This window comes from Perissodus microlepis, chromosome 17 (genome assembly GCF_051167445.1).
Source record: "Perissodus microlepis isolate ML-2025 ecotype Zambia chromosome 17, ASM5116744v1, whole genome shotgun sequence".
Lineage (NCBI taxonomy): Eukaryota > Metazoa > Chordata > Actinopteri > Cichliformes > Cichlidae > Perissodus > Perissodus microlepis.
The window spans coordinates 29,970,893-29,982,889 of record NC_140477.1 but is presented as its reverse complement, the minus strand read 5'-3'; the positions used below and the strand labels follow the sequence as shown (position 1 = coordinate 29,982,889).

General features: G+C 40.2%; 2 protein-coding genes across 3 annotated transcripts in view; both read right to left on the bottom strand.

The window, feature by feature from the left end:
* Positions 1 to 34: 34 nt before the first annotated feature.
* henmt1 (HEN methyltransferase 1) lies at positions 35 to 5,682 on the bottom strand. Of its 2 annotated transcripts, XM_084910045.1 has the most exons (9): positions 5,581 to 5,682; positions 5,217 to 5,329; positions 3,610 to 3,744; positions 3,295 to 3,477; positions 3,002 to 3,188; positions 2,011 to 2,173; positions 1,811 to 1,895; positions 1,544 to 1,701; positions 35 to 220 (listed from the first exon to the last, which is right to left on the bottom strand). In XM_084910045.1, exons 1-9 carry the CDS (start codon positions 5,662 to 5,664, stop codon positions 111 to 113), a joined length of 1,218 nt encoding a protein of 405 aa, XP_084766171.1. In that variant the 5' UTR covers positions 5,665 to 5,682; the 3' UTR covers positions 35 to 110. The 2 variants fall into 2 exon arrangements, with proteins under 2 accessions (XP_084766171.1, XP_084766172.1); XM_084910046.1 differs by lacking the exon at positions 5,581 to 5,682 and having other exon boundaries at positions 5,188 to 5,294.
* Positions 5,683 to 8,076: 2,394 nt separating this feature from the next.
* Positions 8,077 to 11,997, bottom strand: part of fndc7b (fibronectin type III domain containing 7b) — a 42,657-nt gene continuing 38,736 nt past the window's right edge. The window contains exons 55-62 of the mRNA XM_084909347.1: positions 11,619 to 11,879; positions 11,132 to 11,392; positions 10,777 to 11,034; positions 10,326 to 10,586; positions 9,910 to 10,197; positions 9,225 to 9,461; positions 8,948 to 9,013; positions 8,077 to 8,855 (exon numbers count right to left, since the gene is read on the bottom strand). Coding sequence (XP_084765473.1) covers positions 8,563 to 8,855; positions 8,948 to 9,013; positions 9,225 to 9,461; positions 9,910 to 10,197; positions 10,326 to 10,586; positions 10,777 to 11,034; positions 11,132 to 11,392; positions 11,619 to 11,879 — 1,925 coding nt within the window. The 3' untranslated portion in view covers positions 8,077 to 8,562. The remainder of the gene's footprint in view (positions 8,856 to 8,947; positions 9,014 to 9,224; positions 9,462 to 9,909; positions 10,198 to 10,325; positions 10,587 to 10,776; positions 11,035 to 11,131; positions 11,393 to 11,618; positions 11,880 to 11,997) is intronic.

Genomic DNA, 11,997 nt, shown 5'->3' with positions numbered 1-11,997 from the left:
CTTTTGTCATTTTGATGTGTGTAGACGGTGCAGTAATGACAATCTGAAGTTTTTCTCATATTTATTATGAACCCAGTAATCATACATATACCTCGAAAACATCCTCCACATCAATCATTTTCCTCCCAGTCTTCCTCTTGCTCAACACTGTGGCTGTGCAGACTGGCCTCTGGATACCCACTGTCATCCAAATTATAGTCATCCTCCTTTTCTTCCTGGTCTGAGAATCCCAATGAAGCATCACAGTCACAAACACAGAAACATTCAGTCAAACATTCATGCAACGAACACAAGGCTGCATGGTTAGCTGACGATGCATGTGAGCTGTGAAGGGAAGTGAGCAAAGCACTCTGTGGTCAATGTGGCTAAAATGATTCTTGTGAGCATTGGATACAAGTTGATGATCTCTGCTGCACAACCTCTTAGTACTGCATTTGTGTGGAAGGCTGCAATACCCTTCCACACACATACACTTAATACTGTCACTGCTGACACTATTGAAGTTTTAGTCAGTTATGCAAAGGGGTGGAGAACAGTTTCTGGCCCTCCATAGGATTATTTCATCGAGGCTTGACATGTGTGTTCTGACTTAATCGAGTAAGTGCAAAGGTTTTGAGCCACCCTCCTTTCTCTATATTATGCTAGGAAGATGGGAAATATGTAGAAACATACATGGAAATACATACAGTTTGTGGACTTCTAATGAGCTTTAAAATCAATATTTGGCATGACCACCTTTATTCTTCAACTTGTGTTATCTTTGGCATTTTTCATAGATTTAACTACAGAAAATGAGAGGAGGGCATGTTTTTGTGACTGACTGCTAATAATAAAGTGCCTAGAGAAACAATAAATTTAATTACAAAAATTATTAATTTAACTTGAGTTTCTTTACCAAGCTGTCTTGTTATGCCTTTTATTAGACAACACTGGTTCATCCCTTGAGTTAGGTGCCTTTTTGATGCTTGAATGATTCACAGTTCAGAACTTTCCTCTGAACATGGTCAGGTACAAGGACTGGACTGAAAATGAGTGGGGGGGAAAAAGGAGCCAATGTCCGAAGAATAACTTTGAAAGACCTTCAGAAAGCTTGGAGAACTATTCCTCAAGACCACTTTAAAAATGTAAAAGAAAGTCTGGCTCCTTGGAAGTAAAATATAAAGAAGGTGTGGCTCTGGATTTTCACACAGTACGGTACATAACACACATTTGCTTGAGACAGCAGATTCATTTACAGAGGGTTGTTTGTCAGCACAAGACCTGAGGCTCTATTTGTGCCACATCAACTTGAGCCTCCATTAGCCTTGCTAATTGTCTGATATGCACCAGTGCATATGAGACAGGTCAATGATGAAAAACATCAGATTTTAATTTTGGGCTTAAGCCAGACTGTTTTACATTCATTATTATGCAACACGAGATGATTACAGTCAAACTTGCATCAATGAATGAAGAAAATATTCATATTCACAGAAAAATTAACACAATCTAACAACCACTTCAAACATTTAGTGAAGCACAAAGAAAATGAATCAAACAATACCTTGTTCCCAGTGATTTACTAGCACAGCAGAGCTATCCTGGCTCAGTTTAATGTTCGGCTCATCCATCAGCAGATGTTTGAGATTACCAAGGCTTCCACTTAGCACGCTGACTTTAGGACAGCAGGACCACAGCACATCCAGTGGTACAGCCACAATCCTATTAGTACACACAAAAAGGTCAATAAAGAAAAAGTCATAAAATAAAACGCTGGGAGATGCTGCCTCCCCTTAATACCACATACTGGCATCCTCCTGAGGAAGCTCACCTGCATGATGTACAGGACCCCTGTTTTTCAGCACTGTCTGATGCACCACTCCATTCCATTAAATCTTTCATCTCCTCTGCACATGCTGTAGGTATACAGTTGGGTGCATTTTAAACAAACGTGTATTCTACTTGTGTTTAAATAAGATGATAAAACAATGCTTTTCACCCTGTCTGCTTCATCTGACAGGAATTCCTCACCTGCTCCCTCAGTTTGACACAGTGCAACTGCATCACATGTCCCGCCGGCCTGTTCCTCCATCCATCTATTCTTTAGTTTTTCTGCCCCGTACAGCACTTCACTCACCAGAACCCTGCGCAAGATGTTGTTGTCACATAGGCTGGGGTAGTTTACTCTGTAAAGCTGACAGAGCAGAGGAAAAAGCACAGGTCAAAAGTCAAAGGAGACAGGCAGCATCACAAAAACCTGTATGAAACAGAAACCTGGGGAAGCATATATTCAGGATAAAAGCTCTAATGCTGTTGATTAATACCACAAAGTTATTATTAGAGAGGTGTAGAAATGTAATTTTTGCTTAATCACTATTAATCACGCTGGTGTTACAGGTATGTCCAGCTGTTTGCAATTTTAAGCAGCCACCAGCAGAGGGCGGTAAATACTGTCATTTCATACCAGTTTAAAAGCAATCTACTGCACTCAAATGTTGCTGCTACTGCATCATCAAATATTGCTTTTACCTCTGGTTTGCTAGGTGTATTCAAATCACTGGAATGACTAATTAATAAAAACTGATGAGGAAGTAACTAATGTGCATTCATCAAATATTTTCACATGTGCATTTTCATCAAAAATGCAAATAAAAAAAAGATCTATATATCTATCCATCCATCCCTCCCTCCCTTCTGGCATGACCCAGAAAACACAGAGGATGTTTCAGTAGACAAATAAGTTAGAGGACAATGGGAGACAAGGCTTAAAAGACTTGACAGGACTGAAGAGATGGGTTACAGCTGTTTCCTGTTTACCAGATGGCAATATGAATCGATGATCACATAAATCAAAAAGACCAGCTGCAGCAGCTAATAATATTAATAGTGCATAATTCCAATAGTAGCAGCTCAGGAAATGCTAGTGAAAACACAAATACCACAGCACTAACACTAATGCTTTTTGTTTGTACTACAGAAATAATTAGCTTTTTCATTTGTACTAATATTGAAATATACTTACCAATGTATATGGAAACAAATCCTCTGCATCGTTGACGAGCAACGTCTTGCAGCAATCTCTCCCCCCGAGCTGGTAAAACACACCGATCTGGGTACAAAACCCAACTGCCTCCTGTTGGCCCTGTGGGGCTTTTCCAACACCAGTGAACTCCACCTCATAGCCGTAGTCCAAACACACCTTCATAGCCCTGAGAAGGGATGCAGTTTAAATTTGTCTTGTATGCTCAGTAGGGGATAGGTTCCTACAGTGTTTCAGGATGAATTTATTTGCATGACTAAAAAAAGTTAATGTACCAGGATCTGAACTCTGCTCTGGTCCATTCAAATTTGTGGTCGCTGTGCCTGTAACAGGACACTCCAGGCATGAAGATGTTGAACTCAGAGTTTGGGGTGCTGATGATGACCATCTTTGGGGTCATGTAACCAAATACCACCTCAGAGAAGAGCTCCACATCAGCAGGAGTGAGGTGCTCAATGCTGCACACACAGCCAGATAGAAAACACAGTTACAAGAAGCAGCACAGAGTGACGAGCATAAAAGCAAAGAAAGAAAAAACATTTGTAATGATGAACAGAACGCAAAAGGGTGAGGAGAATGCAGCAGCTTACAGCTCTATACTGGTGACCAGATCAAATCCTTTGAGGCGGGCATCTTTTTGGGTCACTGAGCCCTGGTACAGCTCAACGCACAGCTGATCGTAACTTGGCTCCAGGTAGTCAGTTGATATAGGAGCTAATCCATGCCTAAAGAAACATTCAAGCAGAGCCTGCACATTACTGTGCTGCCTGGTGCTTTCATCTTTATTGAAGACAATAATCACAGCAAGACTTTAAGATCATTTTAAATCACTAAATTTTAACCAATTTTTAAAGTTAAACTTAACTGGTCTCCCGTCTCAGAGGCGTTTTTTTTTTTTTTTGTTTGTTTTGTTTTTTAATCATTCCAATCTTTATGACCGTCACTTGATTTGTTCTCACTGATGTCACACTGTTTTCCATTTCTGTTTTAATTAGTGTTTTTTAAATGTTCTGAGGTCCCAGAGGACTCAGTCAAAAGGAAGCAGATGGAAGCAGACAATGTCAGCGAATGCTGAATGTTGACTGGGCCAGAATAGAGAAGATTTTCTTATACGAGTTGAGTTTTTATCATTTAAAAATGTTTAGCTTTTGTTTGGTTTTTATTAGTTTCAGTGTTAGTTTTACACTATGTACTTATCATTTTATTTAAGACAAATGCGGGAGGTGGGAATTTGTGAAAATCAGCAATGTTACAATATAAACAACAGGACTCTTTGAAAGCAGCTGACTCACAGGCCTAAAGACATCCAAAGCCTCAAAAACGTCGATCAAACCTTCATCTTGTAGTTTGTGATAACAAATTTTACCAAATTAAACACCCACTCTAAGGATATTTACTCTACAGAAATATTTTAATGACCTCATAAAGTCCTTTCAGTCAATTTTTTTCCCAAAGGTCTAGTTTTTAATTTTCTGTTCGTTTTTTGCATGTAGTCTTTGGCTACCTCCACACGTACCCGGGTATTTTTGAAAACGCAGATGTTTCTATGCGTTTGCACCTTTCGTCCACACGTAAACGGCGTTTTTGGTCACTGAAAACGGAGATTTTTAAAAACTCCGGCCAGGGTGGATATTTTTGAAAACTCCGTTTTTGCATTTACGTGTGGACGACAAAAACGGAGAAAACGCAGCGTCAAAGGTGTGCGCCTTTTTTGACGTCACACTGTGCGCCACGTTATTGTTTCGGTGAAATTAATTTCTACAATGGGTGTAGACTTTTACTGTTCATTTTACTCTCTGCAGTGTTTAAATGCTTACACATACACACACAGTTACTGTCCCTCCACACATAGGACTGGTTCTGCTTCTATGCGCCATCTTTGTTTACTATCTCCCACCGAGGCTTCTAGACTTCTGATTGGCCAACATTTCTACACGGTTAGGAATACATGTTGCTTTGGCATGTTCCTAGCAGCGTTTACCTTCATTTTTGCGTTTACATGTGGACGGGATTATTTTATGAAACGGAAAATCTCCGACATAGCCTTAGACAGACCTGTTGTCTCCGTTAACACGTTAAGAGGAATATATGTTGGTGCACTGATGCACAAGATTCGCCAAAGAATACACTTTAAATTACTTTAACCCCGGTCTAATCTTAACTCTCACCATTTGCGTGAACAGACATGCATACATACATCCTTTTCTTGACTTTGGCACCGTTCACGTCCACTCCAACCAGAAGTTCAATTTCGTGGTGAAACTTGAGCATTTTGAGGAGGGTACACTCACCGCAGCCCAAGTCCACCACCTAAACAAAGGCACAGCGCAGACTCTCGGTTAAATAAATTTAATAATAAATTGTAAATACAGTGAACCCAAAGCGTTAAGAAAAGCCAAGGCAACGAAGTTCATTATGCGCTATAGTAGCTAACTTAATTGGTTTGGTGAAAATGTTTGCTAACATAATTAGCCTTGGTGTGGTCAAACGTCGCTAAAACAAATTCTTGCTTTTAAGCTAAAGTTTTAAAACAATGTATTTTTCACGAAGACATTAGCCACCTTTTTAGGTTTGTTCCTCTTGACAAAATCGACGACAAATTGATGTCTCTGCTTGTGAAGCGGCGGACTGAACGTCAGATCCATCTTTGGCTCGTCAGTCCTATAACCCCGCCCGCCGGCCGCCAGAGGGCGCTGTTGTTATAGAGTCGGGACCGTTTTTGGGGGGAGGGGAGGGTGAGCAAAGATGGTTCTGTTCTTACATTATTTAAAATATATCGGCAACACATGGCTTCAAAAGTGGTAGAGTTGGCTGGTCCATGCGTTTGTTGTGGAAGTGCATCCAACTGGTCAAAATTTATTTTTTTTATATTAAATTAATAATTGTTGGCTTTGGAAAAGTCCCTTAAAGCTTAATCGAGGCTTCAGCAGGCTTGAGCATGTCTTTGAAAGTAAAATATATGACTTATTTTTAAATATTTTTGCTTCTACTCCACATAATATAAGCAAAGCAATTATGTAGTAATACAAATGTCCATTTTCCACCACAAATATATCCCGTATTGCGCAAAAGCCTTGAGCCAACCTGCATTTCTTTACATTTTGCTATGGAAAATAGAGAAAACATATACACATACATGCTAATACAGTATAAGGCATAAATTGAGTTTGTACAAGTCTAACAAGCCAGAATGTCAATATTTGGATGGATATGACCACTTTTATTCTGCCTGAACTCTCTTAGGCAGTCTTGTTTTGTGATTTCTATAAGCTGTTGTCATTAACAGTTCTCCAGGCTTCTCAAAGGAAATTCAAAGCTCTTCTTTGGCTGTTGACAACCTTTTGCAAAGCTCCAGTTAAATATATAACGATAAAAGGTTAAAAAATACTGCAGGGTCGCATTGAGCCATAGCTGAGCAGAGCAGTGTGTGGTGGAACGGGTGGAGAACCAAATGGGTTGCAGAGTGAAGAGTGTGGAGCACCTTATTAATCCGAGCAAATGAATTGCAAATGGGATTTCAACACCAGAAGGGGGCCCCAAAGAGCACTTGAAATGTCACACAAACCAGTTTGATAAATGTATATTTTGTGTGTGTTAAACATATACCAATATTATGGGGGGGGGGGGGGGGGCATGCCAGGCAGAGATAGATGTATTATCAAGAATTTTCAGTATTTAATGTAAAAATAAAAATAAAAAATAAAAATAAAAAAAAAACTATCAGAGAGGTTAACATTTTATGGAAATATGAAAATAACCATGCTTCCATATGCCCATTAAAAACAAAACGATACTTAAATATCCAGTAAGAGACATACAGCATGTGTATAAAAAATATTTGTGTTATGGTGTATTCCTGTGTGAAAATGGATTGTGCTATGGACAATGGACTGCTGCATGGGCTGTACTGCAGAGGGTGCTTTTCTCTTACTGACTTGAGGTCTTGTGTACTTGCAAAATCCAAACAAGAAGACCATTTTATTTCTATCTTTCTCTTAAAACACTGCTTGCAGCATCACTCACTGCAGCCACGAAAACCCCTAAACATATATAGTGAATACAACTTTCCCACAGAGACAAGAACTCGTAATACAGTGTTTGAATACTTTCAGGTAACATACTGTTGTTCATATGATAAAACGTGACTGTCCTTAATTATCAGTTAGTTCTGATCCGTCAGGATCACCTCAAACAACTGAGGCGTCACACAGTCCCAGTTTTACACTGAAATAATTTATTTAAACAGAAACTGTTTTATCACAGCATTCAGAACATTTAATTTTGAAAGTTTTGAAACCCAAAAATAGACTTGTGAGGTTTATTGTGTGCTCATTGTGCTGTGGGGCTTTACATAATACACAGTGGTCTGTCCCTCTGGGCCAGTTTATCCAAATGACCAAAGCTTCATATATACCAGATGCTGCCAGGCTTCAGTTGCATCATTTCCTTTCACAGTATATCACTGCGCTCTACCACATTTGGGAAATACGGAACAGCTGTGAGGCACATGAACAGGAATCATACATTGTCTTGATTTCCTTCCAGCACACTAGTAAGTTATGATAATAGTTGTGTTTGATGTTTAACGCACAAATGATAAAGCATGAACAAAATATAGATAATACTAGTGGTGCTGAGGTGGGCAGGACTGGTGCTGGTGGGGGGCCCAAATCAAATTCTACTTAAGATCAAAATGACCCTCCTGGCTGTTCTAAGTGTTAAAGCTATCAATGTATCTGCCTGTCAGTGCATAAATCCCAGTGAAGCCCTCTGATTTTGAGTATGAGAAAATACACATTACTTCAGTAATTTGGATTAGCATTTTTTGAATAAATAGTGACATAATGTAATGTCTTCTGTTGTTTATCTGAAGTTGTTCTAAAATAATTTTCAGACCTGCACAGGCCCAGATGATGCTTCATTGTCCTGATATGTAAAGCTTCAGAGTTAAAAGATGGTGTGCTTTCCAAGTTGGAAAAAATGAAACTTTGTTTTGTGTGTTTTCAACCTTTTTTTTATTCTTTAATTTCTGGGATTGTTCAAAAGCATCTGTCGGCGTGTGTACAATCTGAGAAGTCACATAGTACATCAAAAAGATCAGATACTGCATGGCTTTACAAATATAGCTTTATAAATTACCATTTTATTTGTTTACACTACATTTTTCATCAATCATGCAGAGAATCGAATAACCTACCCCAAAAATATAAGCATGTTTTTGATAAATACTGTATAATTTCAGCAGAGCTACATTTATGCAAATATACAAACTACTCCCACAGAAAATTCAGAAGCATTTAAATCTATAAGTGGTTGTTAGGTTTGATCATCATCTCTTTGTGACATTTAAGAAACATAATTTTATCATGACTTTGTATGCGTGATTACTTCCTTTTCACAATTATCTTCCTAAAGTATGTGTACGATCAAACCAGCATGAGTTGTGTTATGGATGCTACAAAGTGGCATATGATAGTATTTCTCTTTAGTCCAGTGTCTATTTAAGTGAATTTGTGTGTATGCGTGCATGTGTGTGTGTGTCACTAAGAGCCCACTAGAGCATCAGTGTTTCTGCACTTGGATTGGGAGTAGCTGCTTTGGTTGATGGCATTTTTGGCTGCCACCCTGACGCAGTAGGTAGTCTGGGGTTTGAGATCAGTCTCTGTGTAAGAGTCACCTTCCACTCTTCGAACTCTCGCCGGCTTGCTGGCTTTTCCCTCTATCTGCTCCTCCTCAATCATAAGTGTGTACTCGGTGGCACCCGTCACTGTCGTCCAACTCACATGCAAAGAAACTCCACTTACTGTTAATGTCAGCACCTCTGGGATTTCAAGATCTAACAGAGACAGAGGGAAGTGAGTGACAGCTGATTGATTACATGAGCAACACTATCTTGATGCTGTTTTACACCAATACAAACACACTAACCCTCTTCTAAACTGGCATAGAACTGAACAAATTCCAGGTCTCTTCTTCTGCGAGTTGTCACTGGACCTGAGGAAGATGAGGAAAGCACTCGTAAGAAAATGTCTCAAAGAGGATTGTGTTAAATAGCAATATATAGAAAAAGAACCAACCACATTTAATTTTTAGTGGCATTATACAAAGTTATAAAGAATTACATAAAACACAAAGGAGTGTAGAAACATTTAAATCTGTTTTCCTAAGTTGCGTGCAGGCTGCAGACCACTGCTGTCTGTCTTACCTGTAATGTTTTGGCTGGGATTGCTCTCCCCTACAGCATTGCTAGCTGTCACTATAGTTGCATTAGGATCGAAGTCGGTCAGCTGGCAGGAAAGTTCGGTGGTGTTGCATAGTTTTACACGGGTTCCTCTCGATATGTTGTAGACCGTGTAACTGGTAGCAAACACTGAAGCATTCCAGAACAGGACAGCAGACTGCCTGTTGCCAGTGTACATCACACTCTGTGGAGCACACGGGGCTGGGAAGGAAACAGTGAAAATGCTGTTAACCGAAGGAAAGGGTAATGCTATAGTTAAAATTTTATCTATACTGTAATGTCAGGCTTTTGTTATTATTGCATTTGATGCATAAATCGCTATAACTGGAAGCTGACATTATGGTATAAGTTTAGTTTAATTCAAAATAAATCAGTTAAATTTAATTTATATAGCGCCAAGTCACAAATAATTGCCTCAAAGTGCATTATACTGTAAAGACCTTACAATAACACAGAAAACCCCCAACAATCAAACAATCCCCCTATGAACATGCACTTTGGCAACAGTGGGAAGGAAAAAGTCCCTTTTAATAGGAAGAGACCTCCAGCGGAACCAGGGAACTGCAGCCATCTGCTGTGAACACATAAACATCCATGCAAAAACACATCCTGTTCCATTTAAAGTCTACAAATGAGAACAGAAAGTTACCTGTTAGTGCAGTAATGGGACTCGATGGCTTGCCGATACCAGCTGAGTTCTTGGCACGCACTGTGATGTTAAAAGCAGTGCTACAAGGCACTGGAAATTCAAAGTATGGCCTGGGTAGCCAATAAGAAGAGACAGTCATCAAGGCTTGTGGGTTGTTTTCAATCTGACCGCTGATTTCCGCCAAATAATCAACATCAGGACATGTAACTTTGCTCCATGATATCATGGCCCAGTATAGCCTGTCTATCCTCTGCATACGGACATTCACACGAGAAGGAGGGCACGGGACTGAAGAAGAAGGAAGAAGCATTTTATCAATAACGCTGCAAATTGACCATAAATGTAGGAGTAGAAACACATTTAAAAAATTCTTTTTTTTCCCCAAACTTGTGGTTAAATATAAATGTTTGACTTACCTGCTCCGGCCTGCAGAGGTGAGCTGAACGAGCTGTTGCAGATGCTGTTAGAGGCTGTCACAGAGAAATTGTAAACGCCACCGCACTCCAGCCCTTTGAAGGTGCAGGAGGGATTGCTGCTGTTACAGAACAGGGCGACTCCATTCGTGGATTGTGCAAAGCTAAAATACTCCACAGCACCCGTGCTTTTGTTCCACAACATGGCAGCCGAGTTGGTCTGACAGTCAATATCCACTGCGATATCAGAGGGTGCACAGGGCACTGATAGGAAGGAGAGAGAGAGGATTCCTGTTAGGGGAACGTAGCATGCAGCCCAATTTCTAAACGCAGTTTTTTAGAAATTTTGAATCTAAAAAACAGGATACCCTTTTCAGTAACACAAACTAATCAAAAGACTTGAAGAAGTAAAGCTCAATAAGATGACAGAAAAAAACTGATCAGTTATTTGTACCTGTTTTAAAGGATGAACTGCTGGGATAGCTGGTACAGTTCTCCCCTCTGGCAGTGATGCTTAAATTGTACAGCTGACCACAGTGAAGATCAACCAAAGAGCAGTTGTTCACTGAGGTGTTGCAGGTTGCCACGTGTCCATCTCGAGTTGTGGCTATCAGCTGGTATGATGTGGGCACCAGAGAGTCCGCCCATCTCACTTTGGCCCCAGCGTCCTTGCACGATGGCACCACTGTTACATTGGCTGGGACGCAAGGTGCTAAAGAAGACAGAGTTATCTGATTCAAATCTCTGTGGGTGTTTGTACTGAAACTCTACTGTAGTTTAGCAGACAAATCTGGGAAGCTGAAGAATACCTGTTTGGACCTTCTTTGGAGGGCTTCTGAGGCTGCTGCACTTATCAGAGGAAGTTGCTACTATGATGCTGTAGTGCATGCCGCAGTGAACATTCTGGAGTACACATGAAGTGGAGGTACTGTTACAGGTAACAACAGAGTTGTCATCACCTTCAGCTGTGACCACATAGACTGGCGTCCCTGCAGTCACCTTCCATTCAACTAGGATGGTGTCACTGTTGCATTGGCTCATTGCACTGATGGATGTTAGAGTGCAAGGACCTACAGAAAAGAATTCAAACCAATAATTAGAAAAAGGAAAAATCCTTTCCAATGTCTAATCTGTCACAAACGATAAAACAGCTGAAAACAAGCTGAAAAGATATAGATAGCAGGCCTCACCCAGAGATGTCAGTGGTCAAAATACTTTGTAGAAACCTCACAAAAACACACAAAACACCACACACTTAACAGAGGGATCCAGAGTGCAGAGATTCCTGGTAAATACCTGTCTCAAGCTCAAAGGTGGCATTGTCAATACTGCTGCAGTGCTTGTTGATAGCCTTGAGCTTAAAGGTGTAAAGTGTCCCACAGTTCAAATCCTGGACTTTACAGGGAGATGAGGTGGTAGTGCAGCTGGAGTTGTGACCATTGGCTGCTCGGGCCAGCACAAAGTAACTGGTTGCTCCCATCGAGTCGTCCCACGTCACCCAGGCACTGTTTGATATGCAGTCCAGACTGCCCTTAATGTTCCTGGGTATGCATGGAGCTATTAAAGGTGAAAGGCAACATAATGAGCGAGTTGCTCCAGAGGAGATCCACATTTAATTCAACATAAAAGAAAAAAAGATGGAAAGCATATCTATTTCTATACTGCCAGTAGAACC